Source organism: Pongo abelii, chromosome 3, assembly GCF_028885655.2.
Source record: "Pongo abelii isolate AG06213 chromosome 3, NHGRI_mPonAbe1-v2.0_pri, whole genome shotgun sequence".
NCBI lineage: Eukaryota > Metazoa > Chordata > Mammalia > Primates > Hominidae > Pongo > Pongo abelii.
The window spans coordinates 162,799,038-162,818,125 of record NC_071988.2 but is presented as its reverse complement, the minus strand read 5'-3'; the positions used below and the strand labels follow the sequence as shown (position 1 = coordinate 162,818,125).

At 39.8% G+C, this 19,088-nt stretch overlaps 1 protein-coding gene across 2 annotated transcripts in view; it reads left to right on the top strand.

Moving 5' to 3' along the window:
* The window catches only part of RNF150 (ring finger protein 150), a 270,744-nt gene extending 255,817 nt beyond the window's left edge, over positions 1 to 14,927 (top strand). Inside the window, exons 7-8 of one of the 2 annotated variants that reach the window (XM_063723667.1) lie at positions 7,692 to 10,462; positions 10,559 to 14,927. In XM_063723667.1, coding sequence (XP_063579737.1) covers positions 7,692 to 7,810 — 119 coding nt within the window. In that variant the 3' untranslated portion in view covers positions 7,811 to 10,462; positions 10,559 to 14,927. Of the gene's footprint in view, positions 1 to 7,691 lie in introns of both variants that reach the window. The other variant, XM_002815164.6, reaches the window with a different exon arrangement.
* Positions 14,928 to 19,088: the final 4,161 nt, after the last annotated feature.

The window sequence follows — 19,088 nt, the reverse complement described above, 5'->3', positions numbered from 1 at the left end:
ACAGAGAGCACTTATTCTGAGGGCAATGTTTGTTAATTCCTAACAGAGGAGGACTTATGCCAGCCTGCTACTGGTCTGTGCCTTATAAGACAGGCAGTAGAGTGAGTAAATAAACCTCATTCAGGGAAGGATAGTTTTCTGCTTTAGCTTTGAATAACCACCATAAAGAAACAATTAAGTAGGAAAGCAGTGACTTCATGTGAAAACTATCATGTCAAGTTAATAGAACACATAGCTAGTGGAATGTAAACCAAAATATGCGTTAAAAAAAAAAACACAAACAAAACCAAGCCATTCTGTTGCTTACTGTAATGTGTTATCCAACTCACCAGGGATGCAAAATCATTTAAGTGAACGGTTCTTAGCCTTTCGTGAGTTTGAGAATCTGATGAAAACTACCAGGAAAAGGCCTATATGTAGCTATAAAAGTGTGTATGTAATTTTAAATGCCTAATCCCCCAGCCCCACCCTACAAATCACTAATCCTTGGGTTAAGAATCTCAACTCAAGAACAGATTATGGGCCAGGTATGGTGGCTCACCCCTGTAATCCTGGTGCTTTGGAGACCAAGGTGGGAGGATGGCTTGAAGCCAGGAATTCAAAACCAGCCTGGGCAACATAGACTCCATTTCTATGAAAATAAAAAATATTTTAATTAGCCAGATATGAGTGGCGCATGCCGGTAGGTAGCCGCAGCTACTTGGAAGGCTGAAGTGAGAAGCTTGCTTGAGCCCAGGAGTTCAAGGTTGCAGTGAACTATGATCACCCCACTGCACTCCAGGCTGGGTGATGGAGCAAGAACCTGTCGCTCACCAAAAAAAAAAAAAAAAAAAAAAAAAAAGTAATTATGGTCAAGTTCATGGACTCTGGAGTCAGATAAAACCAGGATTTGAATTCTCTTTCCAACTCTTACTATTATGTAAGCCGTGGAATTTTAAACCTTTTTGAGCCTTGGTTTTATTACACGAAAATGGAAATAGTGATACTTTCCATGTCATAGTTAATTAAGAATATGAAATTATTTAAAGAACTTAGCATAGGCTGGGCATGGTGGCTCATGTCTGTAATCCCAGCACTTTGGGAGGCCAAGGAGGGAGGATTGCTTGAGATCAGAAGTTCAAGACCAGCCCAGTCAACATAGTGAGACCTTGTTTCTACTTTAAAAAAAATAAAATAAAATCAGCCACTCAACAGACTGAGGCAGGAGAATTGCTCAAGATAGAGGCTGCACAGGTGTCGTGGCAGATGCCTGTAGTCCCAGCTATTCAGGAGGCTGAGGCAGAAGAATCGCTTGAACCCAGGAGGCAGAGGCTGCCGTGAGCCAAGACTGTGTCACTGCATTCCAGCCTAGGTGGCAGAGTAAAACTCCAGTGAGCTATGATTGGACCACTAAGCTCCAGCCTGGGCGAGAGTGCGAAACCCAGTCTCAAAAAAATAAAGCATAGTTCTTGGCATGGACTAAGTACTCAGTAAGCATTAATACTGTTATTAGCTCTTAAAATAAAAAACTTTCCTATGTGGCCAGAAAGCAACTACAATTTTATCTGAATTCTAGAAATATTTACCAAGTGCCTCCTCTTTATGAAGAAATGCAGCAGGATCCTGACATGGGAACATTCATAATGGAATGAGCTTGAGCCAGGAAATTGATAAAGGCCCTGGATATGCCCAGCACTGAACAGGGCAGATTTCAGAGTCTTGTCTTCTCTGGGTTGGAAAGAACTTGAACAATCATGGGGCCCACTGTTATCGACAATTATATCAAAACCACAGCAGAACTACAACTGCAATGCCTGTTTCACAAAGGGAAACTTGTGAGTCTTTAGGTAACATTTTATGTATTTAAAAGGAAAGAGATAAACCAAAGATATCAATAATTTATGGACTAAATGGAATTAATAAACCCCACCACTGAGAATTATTTGGTTAACCACAGTTTAGGCTACTGATGGATTTTACTCAGAATTAAAGTGGAAATATATTAAAGCAATAGTTTTGAGAACAAAGTAGGTCACAAAGCTCCATTTAAAATAGAATAGGCTGGGCATGGTGGCTCATGCCTGTAATCCCAGCACTTTGGCAGGGCAAGGCAGGAGGATTGCTTGAGCCCAGGAGTTCAACACCAGCCTGGGCAACAATGAAACCCTGTCTCTACAAAAAATACAAAAATTAGCTGGGCATGGTGGGACAGGTATGTGGTCCCAGCTACTTGGGAGACTGAGGTGGGAGAATGGCTTGAGCTGTGAGGCAGAGGGTGAAATGAGCAGAGATCATGCCACTGCACTCAGCTTGGGCGACAGAGAGAGACCCTGTCTCAAAAATAAAATAATAAAATAAAATACAGTATTTTCTGCTCCATCTAATCAGACACTCTGTAACATTGTGATAAGAAGATTGAAGACAGAGAATGAGATGACTTGGGATCAGTCTTTAAGTCCACCCCAGCCAATCCAGTAATACTATAGTCTCTCTTTTCCTTGGGTATGGATTTTATTTATAAAAGATGAAGGAGTATGTTTAAAGGAAAATGAGGAAATGAATCAATGACACTATATTCTTCTAGTTTTCCTGTTACCATCCCTGGCAATTTTCAGTCTCTTTGAGGGGATTACCTTCCTCTGCTGTTCTTCTGCTCTCCTCCTAACTGTGAGATTTCAAACTCAAATAAATGTCTGCACAGGCCAGGCAAGCAGTGTGAACCACTGATGTAGCCCATTTGGTGACTGGGATGACCTGAAGCCTGTGTTCCTTGGGCTAATGGCACAGCTCTTTCTCATCTCCCACCAGTGGTGTCCATCTGGGAGTCAGACAGGTATTACCAGATCTTCCTTTTTCAAAGACAAATTTCATATATAAATTTGTATGTGAAATGTCCTGACTTGCAAATATTGCTAACTAATTCACATTTGAAACAAAACAAAACATTGTCCAGGCCAAACAAAACAGCATCAAGCGTCACCAGTTTGAGTCTTTGGCTCTAGGTGTTTGCGTTTCTTCAAGTTCTGTCCCTGGCCTTATCTTCTCATGCTACAATCACTTCCTATTAAAAACAAACAAACAAACAAACAAACAAAAAAAAAAAACTCTCATCTCTTTTGTGGTTTAAAATACCTTCTCTGTACTGAAGACTTCCAATGTATTGACAGTCACGGCCTCTCCCCTAAACTCCAGACTCAAGTATCTAGCTGCCAACTCCACATCAACCTTGGATGTCTTATGAGCATCTCAAACATAGCATATTCAAACCTGAACTCTTGATGTAGTTCTAACACCTGCTTCTTCTCCAGTTTCTCTGGCTCAATAAATGGTATCTGTATTGCTCAAAAAACATGGGGATTTTTCTCTACTTTCTCCTCTTTTACTGCCCTTGGCTAGTCCATCATTTCCTGTGGATCCTTCATCCAAAATCATTCTTTGATTTGTCCACTTATCTCCACCCTTATCGCCACAACAAGCCACCATGTTTCATCTGTTCTGCTGTAATAGTTTCCTAACTGGATTCCTTCTGCCCATTGTTGTGCCAATATTTTTCTAGTAACAGCAAGAGCGAACTCTTAAAATGTTAGGCAAATCAGATTACCTCCTGTTTAAATCTCTCAATGTTTTACAATATGTGACAACCAAAAGAAGACAGTATATCAAATAGATATGATCCTACTATGTCAAATGGACTAAGTATTTTTCATCTATAAACTGGAATAAAAATACCTACATCAAAGAGTGGTTGTATCAAATGAGGGCTAATACTACTTTTACATTAGTTTTTGTTAGTTTTTGCAGAGAAGGAGGCAAATTCAGTCAACATTTATGTTGTTAATAGCTACTTACAGTCCCCAGTTAGTACCACCTACAGAAAACCTTCTAAATATTTTGCTGACAAAGTTTTCTTTCGTATTATTTTAGCCTCAAAGTAAAACATCTGCCTTGATTAAATGATAAAAACTGTTAAAAATTATGGAACAAACCAAGCTTGATTAAAAACATAGAACATACTTAGAATAATTTCACATCCTCAGATTATTTTTAAAACAAGTTTTTAAATGGAAAATGATTAGATGATATTGGTGCAATGTTATATCATAAAAATTGAACCATTTTTGTAAATTTCTCTATTTTCATTTATTTGAATTCACCTTTGCCTTGCACTGTATAGTAAAGTCTTAATTTCCAAAGTAGCACCATGAATTCAGCAGCTCATAGTTACATCAGTCCCTGTGGCCCCTTTTTCTTTCAGTTCACACACTCCCATTTAGAAAAAACCAAGGTGTGAATGAATCTATGGAATCTGCTGAGGCTGGTGGCTGCAAAGCCAGAATGAAGGTGAGAAGCTGCCACTGTAGGTAGCAGTTGAGTTCTGTCTCTATAGAACTGTAACTAAGTCAGCTCTTTATCTGTGTGGTTTTTTTTTTGTTTTTTGTGTTTTTTTTTTGCTGGACCCATATGAAAGTCATAAATTCATTCCATGATGAGCTCTTTGGCTGACTTCCAGTTTGATTGTGAGCTGAAAATTTTGGCTTTCTGTGAGCTGAGTTGATTGATGGGCCACTGCAAGAAAAGAAGTAGAAATTAAATTCCCTATAAAGTACAGCTCTCATTTTTTATCTCCAGGAATAAGATTTCAGCTTTCATTACACCTCCAAGTGGGAATTCTCCCATTCATGCATACTTGTACTAAATATGCAATAGCAGGCCTTTTTTATTAAGAAAAAAATTGCAAAAATAAAAACAATTTGTAGAATTGTAAAAAAGGCAACTTTGTTTCTCAGTGGTCATTCTATCTAATAATTATTCATTAGGAACCAACTATGTAGGAGGCCGTGTACTAGACTGGCATCAACACATAAACATGCATAAACAACAACTGGAAAGGACTCTAATGCATCCAGTCCAAATTCTCATTTTCTAGACAATTAAACTTTAGCCCTAAAGGAGAAAAACAATTTTTACAAAATAACACACGCAGCTACTAATAGCAGACACTAGAATATAGTATCAAGTAAGGTAGATTCCCAGTTCTCATAAGTTTAAAGTGTGTGTGTGTGTGTGTGTATGTATATATATATATATATAGAGAGAGAGAGAGAGAGAGAGAGAGAGAGAGAGAGAGTTCTTATTGTAAAAACGATGTTTAAGGAGAGCACTGAGTAAAAAGAGTGGACCTGCCATATGAAGCCACTCCCAGTCTCTCCTGAAATTCCACAAAAACCACAGTGAAGGGATTTTTTTTTAAAGACAGAGCACGACATGGACAGGGAAAATGCAAGAAGAGACAATAACAAAATTTAGGCAACTGCAAAATCAGATGAATGGTCCATGACTTAGTAGACTGGAGAAACAGCAAGCCCCTGCATCCGGCTGTGTGGGTTGTGTCCTGCCCCACTTCAGGAGCCACTGCTCACTCAGACTCCAGAGTGAAGCTGTGCTCTGGAGTGGTGCAGTACACACCCTGCACAATAGCATGCCATGACCCTGCTGAGAAAACAAGCACAAATCAGGCATGGGGAAAGGGAGAACCACCACAATTTGCACTTGAGAATTCCCCGAAGGTCAGGGATCAAAGGCACCAGGTGGCTGTGGAGAAGATAAATGAAAAGGAAGTGCACATACACACACACACACGCACAAAATGAAGATGGGAGATCATATATATAGCAAGCTTAGAATGTATTTTGTAGTGTAGTGTGAGGCACAGATCCAGTTTCACTTTTTTCTAAATGACTAGTTTTCTTGACTATTTGTTGAATGCCACTGTTTTTAAATACCAAAGACTTGTATCTTTATAGAGCTGCTTCCAGGGTTTTCATTTAACCATTGATCTGTTACATTGCTATGAACTTCCTGCAACTATGGATCCAGGAAACGGATAAGAGCTAAGTCTTTAGGTTGGATATTTCCCTGTGAAATACCCCATTTCTATAAAACTGATTCTTCAGGCCATAATTCTTTGTTAGTTCTCTTATTTGTCTCCTTGAAAACATCTTAGGAATTCACTGTCCTTCAGGAAACTCAGGTATTTTTCTTAACTGTGCCACAACATGAAAAAATTACATTAGTGATTATCAGAACAAAAGTATTATAACCATTATTATTCTTTAGTACTTACACATTTTTGTTGGTTTTTTTAATTGCATATTTCTTCTGCAAAGTAAGAGAAAGTACAAGACCTTTTGGGTTGAAAGCTGCCTTTATGCAGCTCAGCTCTCTGGCCTCCTCTGTCCATATTCCCTAGCTTGACTCTGCATTCCATTCAATTTAAAAACCCTCTGATATCTGCCTGCCCGCAGCTCCCTATCACCTCCAGCCATCTGTACATGCTGTTGCTTAAAGGATTATTTCTTCTTCTTCATCTGGCTATAATACAGATTATCCTTTAGGACTCAGTTTAGACATTGCACCCAGTATATGGTTACATAGCCCTCTTACCTGCTCCTGTAATACCTGGTACATCTTCCATCGTGGTGCTTATCTCATTGTGTTGTAATTGCCTAGTGAATGGTCAACTGCCCACCAGACAATGAGCTCCTTCAGGATAGGGATTGTCTTGCTCTCCCCTATATCCATAGCCGCTAGCATATTCCTTAGTGTGCAGTAGGGACACAGTAGATAATGTCTTGAATGAGTAAGTGATATATGTTCATTGAAGAGTATTTGGGAGAACTGAAAAAAAATGTTAAAAGAAAATGAATATAAATCCCAACACTAGAGATGACTCTCGTTAGCATTTTTGGTTTCCTTGCTTCCATTTAACTTTCTCTGTTGACCCCACTGCATACAAAGCTTTAAATATTTGTTTTCACTTAACAGTCTACTGTGAACATCTTCTCATGTAACTACAAATTCTTTGAAAACGTCATTTTAATGGTTATAACAACATTGTCCTTTAGAAGTAATAGGTTTATTCAGATATTCTCTATTGTTGGACTTTAAGTTACTTGCAATGTTTTGCTACTGTAAATAATGCTTAATTGAATAGTTTTGCATCTCCAGTTATTTCTCTGTAATACATCCTGGAAATGAAATTACTGAGTGAAAATTTTACAGTTCTATATGCAATGTATCATGTACCTATGTACCTCAGTGTACTCTTAACTGTAACATTATCTTATCTTTTTTAAAGAGTGAAGATTACATAGACAAAAAAGGATATCTTATTTTTACCTTATATTTATTGGTCATTTATATTACACTCTTCCGTGAATTGTGTAATAGTAACCTTTGTCCATTTTTCTACTGAACTGTTTTTCTTATTGATTTAAAAGCTTTCTATATGTTAAGAATAGAAACCTTTGTGAATTTTTTTGCAAATTCCTGAGTTTGATATGCCTTTTGATTTTATTTTACATATGTGTAACATTTTTAAATGTTACACATATGTAACAATCTTTTCTTCTGTAAATTGCCCAATTACTTTTCTAAATAGAATTTCTTGCCGAACTTATAGTAGATGTATATTTTCCTACTAAGACATATCCTTAGATGATATATTTTATTCTTCTAGTTTCTTTTGTTTGCATTTAACTTTTTGACCCATGTGAGATGAGGCTTTAACTAGAGTTTTTACAGAATACCCAATTTTTCTAATACCTTCTCTTGGCCTTTAAAGAAATATTATTACAAGCAATTGTACTGAAATAAGCAGCATGCAAAGACATAGCTCGGTGTTCACTGTGAACTTTGCTTTGTCCTCCCAGGTGAGCAGGAGCCAGCTGTAAGCAGCGATTCTGACATTTCCTTGATCATGGCAATGGAGGTTGGACTGTCTGATGTAGAACTTTCCACTGACCAGGACTGTGAAGAGGTGAAATCTTGAAATGACAAATTCAGAAGAAAAGAGATAGTAGGACCCAAGGGGAAGGAAGGGAAGAGTGCTCCAAGACTTGGACCAGGCACACACACACCTCCAGATCACCTTGGCAACTCCAGGGCGCTCCGTTCAAGAATGCTGACGAAAAGCAATATCCAAAGTCTTGTCAATCAGGATGCAGTTTCTCCATCTGTATGGCAGTTTGTGGCCTTGGCAGCTGGGAAGTTGAAAGCTGATTTCCACTCCCATGTCCATGTAGACATACGCTTCAGAAGCTCCTAAAACAGAGACTGAAAGGCCACCTTTAGGATTTCTTAGTTTCATTTCAATTCTTTCCATGTCTTGTTGTTCTTGTTTTTGGCATGTTGTTTGATTTCTTTGGTAATTTTTTTAAAGATTATTTGTAGTTTACTTTCCATCTATTCCTTGTTTTTCCTTTGATGCACTCCAGCTTTTGTATAGGTTTCTGTTTAGAAGCACCAGTTCCTGCTATGATCAGTTTGTATTCCATCTCTGAGATATGTGGTCTTGACCTCTCAGCGTGAAGTGTGCATGGCTTTGAGAAGTGCCTCAGCACCCTGAAATGGACTAAGGCCAGCTTTCACTAAGAATCTAAGTTCTTCTAAGTGGGCCTTTAAAAACCCCAGCTGCCAGAGACCCCAACACTAAGCTCTAAATCTGCTGAGGCCACTGCTGGTTATTTTAAGCCACATCGCACTGGCTTCCACTTGCCGGGCTTGATTAAGGGCCCACGTGACATGAGAAGGGAGCTCTAGGGAAGCTGTTTCATTCTTCTGAGTCTTAAAGTCTTTGGCTGAAATTCTGAACTCAGAAGTCCCCTCCAAGGCATCCAGTCTTTGGTGGTTGTAAGGCTGGTTTTAAAACCAGATACCACATTTTCTTCCCATTGAAAACAAAATGCCAGTTGCATTGGTTTCCCCTGGGCTAGAACAGTTTTTTTCTTACCTCTGTAAGTGGGTTCTGTAAAAAATGGAGGCTTTAGAGAAAAGCCAATCATTTTTAAGTCCAATGGCAAACACAGTGGGGGCTGCAGTAGCACCTAGCTTTTACCTTAATTTCAACACACTTCTATTGAATCTCACCAGACCATGTGGGAGGATTTAGGTGAATCCCTAGCAGATTGCTTCCCAGGGCTCCCTGAGTGTGTCCAGATATCAAGTGAGGAATGAGGTGTGATTTGCTGTATCATTTGAACTGAAAAGTATGCAGCATGAGAATTTGCTAGATCATTTATCCTGACTGAAATAGACAAAGTAAGAGGGAAAGGAAAAGAGGTATCAAGTAAATACTGAAACCCAATGGTGTTTTTAAACTGTTTCTGTTTTTATTCATTTTTTGTAACTATGACAGAAATGTGATATTTTTTCAGCGGGCAATTTTGTAATATATTCAGACTATCCAGATACAGAGATGACTAAGGTCATTAATAGCGTCTCTGAACAATCAGACGGATCACCTTATCTCTACACAGCTGGCAAACACCAGGCTGCGGCTTGGATTAACTAGGAAAGAAAGCTTTTCTCACTGAGTTGTTTTTATGTATTGATGGGGACTTTTCCACCTCATTACACTAATACTCATTCAAAAAGAGTTTGGTTCTGCTGTAAATCCTTGCCGCCTGCTGAAACACGGTGTTGCACCTCAAGGGAGAATACTAGCTGCTCTTTGTTCACCACCTTTTCCAATTTCCTATTTGATGGTTTATAAGTAGACAGTAAGGCAAGGCAGATGACTATTACCCTCAGAAAGGTCGCATCTCCCTAGGAGTCCAACGCTTCCTGTAATGAAATCCACTCTCTATGTGTGGGAAAAGAGGCAGGAAGGAATGAAGAGAGCTCTGAATCGAGAATCCTAGATGAACCACATGGTTTACTAAGCCTTGGCTTCTCCGTCTATAAAGTGAAGGGTTTAATAACATGAGTCCCCAAGCTCCTCTGGCTGTAGGACCACAGATGAGCCTTGCAGAGGCAGGATCCATTTTTGCAGATAGCTATGACTTGTGGCAATCAGGCTTCGTAGCTTGGGGAGGTAGAGTTACTTGACATGTACCATGTAATAACAGCCTTTGAGACTCGGCACAACTATGGTGCTGAGAATGAAAATCTAAATGATTGAAGTTTTAAGTCCAAGTAGGAGTTGGTTTGCTTTGCCTTGTTTAAAAATTGCTGTTAGTCACAGAGTTTGCAATCTCTGGATACCTTCAAATCCTAGCTCTCACTGTGGGATTCTTGATCTCAAAGGTGTTTATTTTTCACAGTCAGCACAGGCTTGTGCCACTGACTCCTCCTTCAGTTGGCTTTGCCCAAAACAAATTTTAGTATTACTGGTATTAACTTTAGTCCAGTGGAATTAGAAGGATAATTCAATAGCAACAGAAATATAAATTATATTCCATTCCCAGAGAGAGAATGTGCTTTGGATTGTTTAGTCCTCTGATTAACGAGTATTTTCTCTTCCTGCCAAGAACTAGGTGAATCAGGAATTGATTGCATATGCAAGCCCTGGCCATAGCTGCACTTACAGGATGCCTCATAGACGATGAGGGGTCTGAAAGGCCAACCCGAGGCTTGCGTATCTGACCCCAAGGAGGTCCTGCTGCAAACCCCCTGAGCCTTTGCCATTCACTACTTACCAAAGGTTTGTTTCTGGAGGATTTTCCTGTAGCTTTGATAGTTTAAAAAAAAAAGAAAAAGAAAAAAAAAAAAAAGCTTAACCAGAAAATTTCTCTTTCAGAATAAAGGGGAACAGCCCTTCCTTATAGCCTTCTTTACCTCCCCCAAAGAAGAGACTGACCTGGAGACCCAGTAGTCTACAGATGAGTGTCAGAGGGTGTGTGTACCCTCTAGAAGCAAATGCAAACTGTATGTGTATTTGCAGATGTGCATTTTTCTACAGCAAGAGTCTAGACTAGCACTGTCCAGCAGAAACGTAATGCAAGTCACAGACGTAATTTTAAATTTTCTACTAGCCACATTTTAAAGTGTAAAAAGAAACAGGTAAAGATAATTTTAATCATGTACTTTAACCTAATATTGTTTCAACATGTCACTAATATAAATTAATGACATGTTTTACATGCTTTTGTGTACTAAGTCTTCTAAATCCATTGTGTCTTTTACACTCACAGCACCTCTCAATTTGGATAGTCACGTATGGCTAGTGGCTGCCAATTGGACAATGCACGTCTAGAGTTCCTCCAGTATTCTCACAAGATCCCCTGACCCTTACAAAAGAAAAGAAGGTTAAAACCTTAATTACCTCCAGGGAGAACTGGACACCACCCAAGTTGCCTAATGAGAGGCCCAGAGGTCCATTTATTTTGTAGTGAATAAAGATTCAGGCAGCTTTTTAAAAATTTCTGCTTGAACTTTCTAACCATATCACTGATGTCCATGACCATTTGTTGTTACTCCTCTGACCAGTTGTTACTTAAAAGTCACACAAACCATGCTGATTTGGTGCTGAAACAAAATTATACCCCTCACTTCTATGGCAAACCCTTGGACTGGTATGTGGCACTTAGGAGCCAAAGAGAACTCCAGACTGAAATCACCCAACTTTACCTCAACCCCTTCTTCTTCTTCATGGTTGGTGAAAGTCCTTTCCCAGTGTCCCCCAGTCCCACAGCTGTAGTGAAAACTCACGAACTTGGGAGGAAAGAATGAGAAATATTGACTCCAAATGCAAGACTTTATGTGGCCTTATTGAAAAAGAATCTTTGGGGGCCTGTGATCATCTGGTCTCTACTTGGTGAATTATGACCACCTCCAACAGCCAGCATTTTACTCCAAGTCAGCATCCACCTGCCACCCCAATGCTATGGGGAAGAAAAGGAGCATTTGCATTCACTCAATATAATTTAGGGTCACCTTCAGGAACTGCTACCTCCTGTGTGGCTAGTCCCTTTGGAAGAGCTGAGCCCTGACTATGAATACAGCTTTTGAACATTGACTTAATCTCTAGGGTTAGATATCCCCTGCAGTGTCAACTCTGGTCATCTACACAGGGAGAGGTAGAGTCTGGAGAAGGTAGAAAATTAAAAGCGGCGAAGGTACCTACCCGTTTTTGACAACACATGGTAATGATCAGAATCGTGGAGGCAAAGCTCTGTCCAAAAATGTTCATTTGTTTTTTTGTTTTGTTTTGTTTTCTTGTTTTTAACATTTCCTTCATCCTGGTGAAATATCCTGGAAATTCATAGATCTGGGTTTGGTCATTTCAAAACTCACCATGCCCAGTGGCCATTTCAGTTACTGCCCTGACATCCCTGAGGCTACCATACTCTCAAAACCAAATCAATGCCAGTGATCTAACATAGGATTCTTTCTTATTTATGAGTTTTGTTTAGATGGATATTTTTGCAGAACATAAAAAATTAAATGACATTTAGTTATCTATTGAATGTATCACCCTGACTTAAAAAAATCCTTGAATCAAAACTTTTCAAAAAATCTGGGATATGGAGTCACTCCCTCTGTGGAGCCAGAGCCCAGTCTTTTCTGGTACTAAGGCCACAGAGGCAATTTCCAGTAGCATTTTTATATCTTCTCTCACTTAAGTTTCTTTTCCTTTTCTGTCTGTATCTGTTTTTCTCTGACTGCCTATATCTTACTTTGTATACCCGTACATAAATTATTTTCCCATCTTCTCTCTCCCCCTTTTTTTCTAATTTGTTTTCTCTCTTGCAAGAAATTCTGAAATAACCTTCAGAACACAAAAAAAACTGGAGGTTCTGTACCTACAGAGTTATTATCATTATCGTGATTACCATTGTTACTGCTGTTGGTGTTTTTCTTCTTTTTACTATGTAGCAATATCCATATCCACTTCTGATGAGGCAAACCAGTTTACTATAAACCAATGTCCTCCCTAAAGGAGTCAGTTTCATTTCACTTCTCATATCACCAGTTGTATCGCAACCCATCTTACAACCATTGCCATGTTTTCAGGCTTCCTTGCCATAAATGTTTTCTGGGCAAATAATGGCAAAGCAACAATTCCAGAATGCTGTCTAGATCTGCTTTCTCCCGCCCTCAGCATTTGACCCTCCTCATTCGCCTGAGTCCCCAGGGTTAGGATTTCTTGGAAAAACTTGTATACTGTACCTGACGGAATGCCCATTCTTCCTAACTGCTTAGCACAAGCGCTTCCTCATCGTAAGTGATCTGAGGGCCACTAATTCCTGAAGCCTGACAAAGAGACACAAAGAGACTACCCTCCTAAGGTGGGGATGCATGGTTCTTCATGCAGTGCTGTTGGCCATTGAGATCCCTCATCCATGCCATTGCATGGATGAATACGTTTGATGTTGGCAGTTAAAATGGGATGGGAGTGTCACCCTGCAGGAAGTAAGAAAAGAGGATGGCAGGATCTCTGATCAGGGAGCTGGTCAAAGCAGGGCTGGAAAGCTTCTGTGCTTAACAAAATGTGCATGCTGTCCCCAAGCAAATGCTCATCCCTAGGTTTAGAGCTGACCTGAGTTTTGGGGAGTTTGTATTTTTAAGGAATTAAATACTCATGAGTTAAAATACTCATGATTGCAAAGAAGGTCTGGATTGCCTGAAAAATAAATTAATTCTAAGAAGCTAATATGAGTTCCTCATCATCTCTTAGCTCTTCCTTTTCCCTCCTTTTGTCCTCACTCAACCCCAGACCCTGTGTAATAGGAACATTAATTTTTAAAGATCCACAGATCAATAGCCACTCTCTTCTACTCTACACCTTTTATTGACACCAAATTATCATCCCAGAACTAATGAAGCAAGTCCAGATGCTAGACATGGCCCCTTAATATCGAGCAATTTGATTGCAATCCTGCTTGTTCTACAAGAACCTGCTGAGGTCAGTCACATCTCTCTTCACCTGCCTTGAGTGCTTCATAATCAAGTGGCTTTTTCAGGAATTTCAGTGATCAAAGATCTAATCCTGTGCTACCACTGACGTTTGCACTTAATACAGAGGCATTTGCTCTATGGCCACCTGATAAATATTTGCTGATGATAATGATAAGACAAAAATATACACGCCTATTAAGAGGTCTGCAATGTCTGAACACAGTGAGGGAGAAAAATCCTTAGAGGAGGTCGCTTAATCTGAATTACCCAAAGTCATTGCTTGGCAGAATATCTGTGGTCTGTTATCCTTAGTGAAGTGACAGGCTTGGAGAAGCAGGGAAAATGTGGGGACCATGTGTGCTATATAAACCAAAGACTGAGCACCATCCAAATGAACACATGTTCCTTCCATTGACTAGTTGAATTTTCTCCTAATGTTCTCATAAATAAAAGCGAAGGTGGATTGCATGGTTGAATGAAACCATTAACCCTTATGGGGTTTTCTCTTGCAGACTGTTGATTGACCTTACTAAATCCTGAAATCTAAAAAATGAATTGTGGCCTTAGTACCACACTATCTTTAAAGTCTAGTGTTTAGTCCCCTTTTCCTTCAAAACTTTCCGACAAATCTAGCGCTTTACTGAACTCAGAACATTGTTCTCTTTGAGAATGTGAAGATTTTAAATAGCCAAAGAATTTTCATGTGTAAGAGCTAGCTAAATATAGTATATCCTGCTCTTTCGAAGAAGATACAAAACTGTTGCCTGTACTAATGGGTATAGTAGAGCAGTTGAAGAACTAACACATACATGGACTTTTCGGTCTGATTTGTGTTGGCATCTGTGGTACTTACTGTTCAGTAGGATGTTATTGCATGGAGCAGAGTGCCCTCTGCTGGAGTAATCGCAATTATTCTTTCAGCAGATTAATTTGACTTGGGTCACGAATTCAACAACCAGTTACTTGCCTTTCATCATACAATTTCTTCGGTAGTTGAGAATTTGGTCTACGTTTATCAAATGAGGAAAGAATGTCACAAACTCTAAAAAGTTGAAGGAGACCCCACAGATCTTCTCACTGTCGGCAGCCCTTACTTCTGCAAAATGTTGAAGGATAATGTTGCTCTGTTTGCAAAAAAGATGCCTCTGGCTAGAATGTTTGTGCAGTTATAAGCAAGGGACTGCTTGTTTTTGTAAGTTATCTCAACTTTATTCTTGTGAAATTGCAAAGGAAGATCAATAAAAGGACTTCTTTCATATGAATGTAAATGGTGTGAAATACTGATGTGTTTTGTACATGTACATAATATATTTACTTCTGCTTTCACATTAGTAATCTGAGATGGTTCTACCATTTTATAATTAGAAGGAGATGTAGGGGTGGGAGTGGGGAGGGACTGTTATTTTTATAGAGGGGTGTCCCTTACATTTAGAAAATGAAGTAATTTTGTATTTGTGAAAAGTTACATTCCATCCATTTTCTGGAAAAAAAATGGGTATTGTTCTTTAAAATGTTCATGAGCTATGAGGATGATTATTCTGGTTTCCAGGGGAAACTCTCAAGCAGTACATATGTGATACTCAGTTTTGTAGACTGCAGACCATAACCAGCAATTGCCAGTTGCAAAAATGTGAAAAAGAAATAACTTATTTTAACCACTTTGTACAGCACATTATTTCCCACTAGAAAAAAGTCTGCAAATAATGAATTTACAATTATAAATAATCAGACATGACATCATAAATCAATCTTCCTCCCTACTAGCAAGAGGAAATTCCAATGGCTTTTTTTTCTATCCTAACACAAATTACTTTTATTGTAAACAAATGCTTCCAACAAAATGCTTTTGTTGTAAAATGATTGATGTTGGGGTAAAGTCTACTTAGCTTCCCCACAAGGTCTTTCTGGCTAGTCTGCAGGTCGTAGATGATGGTCCCATCTCGGCATTGTCTGTCCTCTCCGCATTCAGACTGTGTGACTGAGCTTCCTTGATTTATATAGCATCTGACCCAAAATCACAAAAAAGTCACTACTGATGACATTTGCATGGGGAGTCTTTAATTTGGACTTCAGTTAGTTCTTAATTGCTGAAATAAGTACTAGTGAATTATGTAGCGTTTTTACCCAAAACTAATCTTCTGTACAAAGTTGTGTGCATATTGAGATGATTAGTTAAGGCAGTGTAGTTTTAATTTTTTCTGTATAAATTTCTTTCCTTCTTCCCCACCTCAAGCACCTATCCTACTCCTTTCAAAGCACTTTATATCCCTCTTGAAATACAAAGAAATTGAAAAAAAAAAAAAACTGTCTTTAAAGGAATTTGTCTTCTATTAGGAGACACAGACTTTTATTTTGCTTTATTCTATTCTCTTTGTACTTGGAGAGCATAATCAACTTGTCTCATAATGGGCTAGTGATGAAACAAGGATGATAGTTGGAAACAATCATTACAACATGGTTATTTTTGTTATTTAGAAGACTATCATGTAAATAAGTACAATCATGTTCTTACGTACTAGCTAAAAAAAAAATATTACAACTGTAAGGATTTTTAAATGAGGGTTGTGAATTCCAGGAAATTTCACTGCAAAGTTTCTTTTGGTTTTGTTTTTTAATAAAATGGAACCAGATGCTTGTGTTTGTGTCATCTGTATTCCCTGACTTTGTTGCCTATCCCTGAGTTGCAGAGGTGGTGCCATGGATTTCAAAACATCATATTGTTAAATCACAATTATGTCCAAAGACCAAGGATAATAATAGCTTCCTTATTTTTCTCAGGTAATTCAAGTGGCAGGCACCAACCTTCTCTTAGCTCTGCTGTTCTAAGGGAATTAAGAGATTTGAGCAATTCTGAAGAAGAATGGCTGTGAAATGAGCTTGAGGTGCAGTCTGGCAAGAACCGAGCGCTATGCTTATGGACTATCTCAGGCAGGTTTATACTAGGCAGAGTTATACCATGGGGTCTGCCAGATAGGCTGGGGCAGACAGACTTCTTCTTTATATTTACTAGCATATTTCTAAAAGATTTTAAATAGCAATTCCTTGGGATTCGCAAGGGAACATGAAGAAAATTTAAAAGATGGAACCTGCTGGCCTGGGAAGGTGGAAAAGGAAGGCAGGAAAGGAGAATGGCCCTCTATTCATTGGCCTCACCTACTGGAATGTGGCAGGCCTTTGGGTGTGGCCTAGCCCCGCCCCGTGCCTGGCCCAGCTGAGACTCCTGACACACGCTCTTGAGGAGCAGCCAGGATTGGACATGGCCAGGCAGGAGCTGTGGGTTTCACAGAATTTGCTAGCAAAAAGAAAATACAAACAGTATTGAGTGCCGTAGCCTCCTGGAGCTGCTGTAGATAAGGAAACCATTAATGCCTGGGAGGCTTTACTCAGGGCCAGTCTATGCTTCATTTGTAGGCAGGAACGTACTCTAAGGGGATTGTTGGGAACATTCATGACTATGCCACATTAGAAGGCACTTTAGACTTTGTTTATGCTTCCATTATTGCAATGTTTATCTGCCCAGACACTGTGGGTATGAAGCTATTACCTAGGACCTGGAAACCATCCCTCCCAACTTCAACTTCCATCATCTTTCCACTAGACCAGGGATCCCCAAATAAGAAAATTGTTCTGTGGGATGGGATATGTTAGAATTTACAGCAGGCTCCCAAGTTCAATTAAGTTGGGATAAGGCTTCATACAATTCATATTAGCTATTAATAACTTTTTTGTTTTGTTTTGTTTTGGTACAGACAGGGTCTCGTTTTGTTGTCCAGGCTAGCCTTTAATTCCTGGCCTCAACTGATCCTCTCACCTTGGCCTTCCAAAGTGCTGGAATTACAGGCGTCAGCCACTGTGCCTGGCCGCTATTAAAAACTTTTGAGAAGTCTTCAGTAAGGTCACTGATTTAACTCTATAATTCAGCTTTTCCTGAAGCTGATTGACAATAAAGCCCCCTTTTGTCAAGGGTTATGTTTTTCCACACTACACTGGAGACCACTGTGTGGAAAATGTTGGTGTTCAGACTTTAAAAAAAAAAAAAAAAAAGCTCCCAGACATCATTTCCTGTAAATCTCGCATATTCCACAGACCCTTGCCTCTCTTGTCCCTGCTCCTGGTTGACGAGGGGACAGTCAGGTGATGCACAGTGGGCAGTATTAGCCTGGGGCCTGCTTCACCTGGGGTGGGTATGGCCTGGGGAGAGATCACTGGGCACTTCCCAGGGTCGCACGCATGCCAGGGAGCACTGGGCATCAGCCTGGCTTGCTATCACGCTGTGCCTGAAGGCGGAGGCCCCATCCCACCTAGAAACTCCACTTTGTGGGCTTTTGTTTTGAGACTTCATGCAGCATATTCACACCTTTGAGAATAGAATGTTTTACAACCCCAGATTTTGACAAAATTAAGTAGCTAAAAAAAAAAAAGAAAAAACTCCCCACAGCTTTGTAATGGGCCAGCTGGGTCAGCTTTGCCACTCAACTCTTATTCTGTTAACACCTATGTTTGGAGGACTGTAAGCTAAACCATCATTCAGAAGACACAGAAGTATATTTAGTTCTGTTTGTTGTTGTTGTTGTTGTTTTGTTTTTAGTTTTTTTGAGATGGAGTCTCGCTCTGTCACCCAGGCTGGAGTGCAGTGGCACAGCCTCGGCTCACTGCAACCTCCGCCTCCTGGGTTCAAAAGCAATTCTCCTGCACACAGCCTCCCGAGGAGGAGCTGGGATTAGAGGCACCCACCACCACACCCGGCTAATTTTTGGAATTTTAGCAGAGACAGGGTTTCACCATGTTAGCCAGGCTGGTCTTGAACTCCTGACTTCTAGTAATCTGCCCACCTCGGCCTCCCAAAGTGCTGGGATTACACGTGTGAGCTACTGTGCCCGGCCTAGTTCTTTTCTAAGTCTAATAATCCTTTAGAAGCCAGTGTTAGTAGTGCTATTCATCTTGAATAATGCATTGCAACAAATTGGGGAACAAAGGGTAGGGAGAGAATATGAGTCATTTTTTGCTCTGTGGTAATTACTATCTACAGAAGAGTGAATACCAATTAAGAAATCCAGGTGACTGAGAGAGGTCTCCTCTTTATGAGACATTTTAAAACACTAGTTCCGTCATTCTTAGTGATCCAACAACAGAAGCGATTTGACCTCTTATTTCATCACACTCACAGGTAGTAGAGAGCCTCCACCAAGTCTCACTGTAAATCTTTGTTCTTGGCTGTGAGAAGAATCAGGGACAAAGACCTTTCCACCGAGCCACCAAAGATACCATGGGGACCCCTCTGCTCACTGTGATTGCATCTCCCCTTGTTGGCTTTCAGTCACAGCACCCTAGCAAAAGAAGGTGCCATCCTAAATCTCCAACCAGTGGTAGCCTACATCTGCTGGCATACAGGGAGGTACAAATTAAATGCCCTAATCTCTTCGGACCTT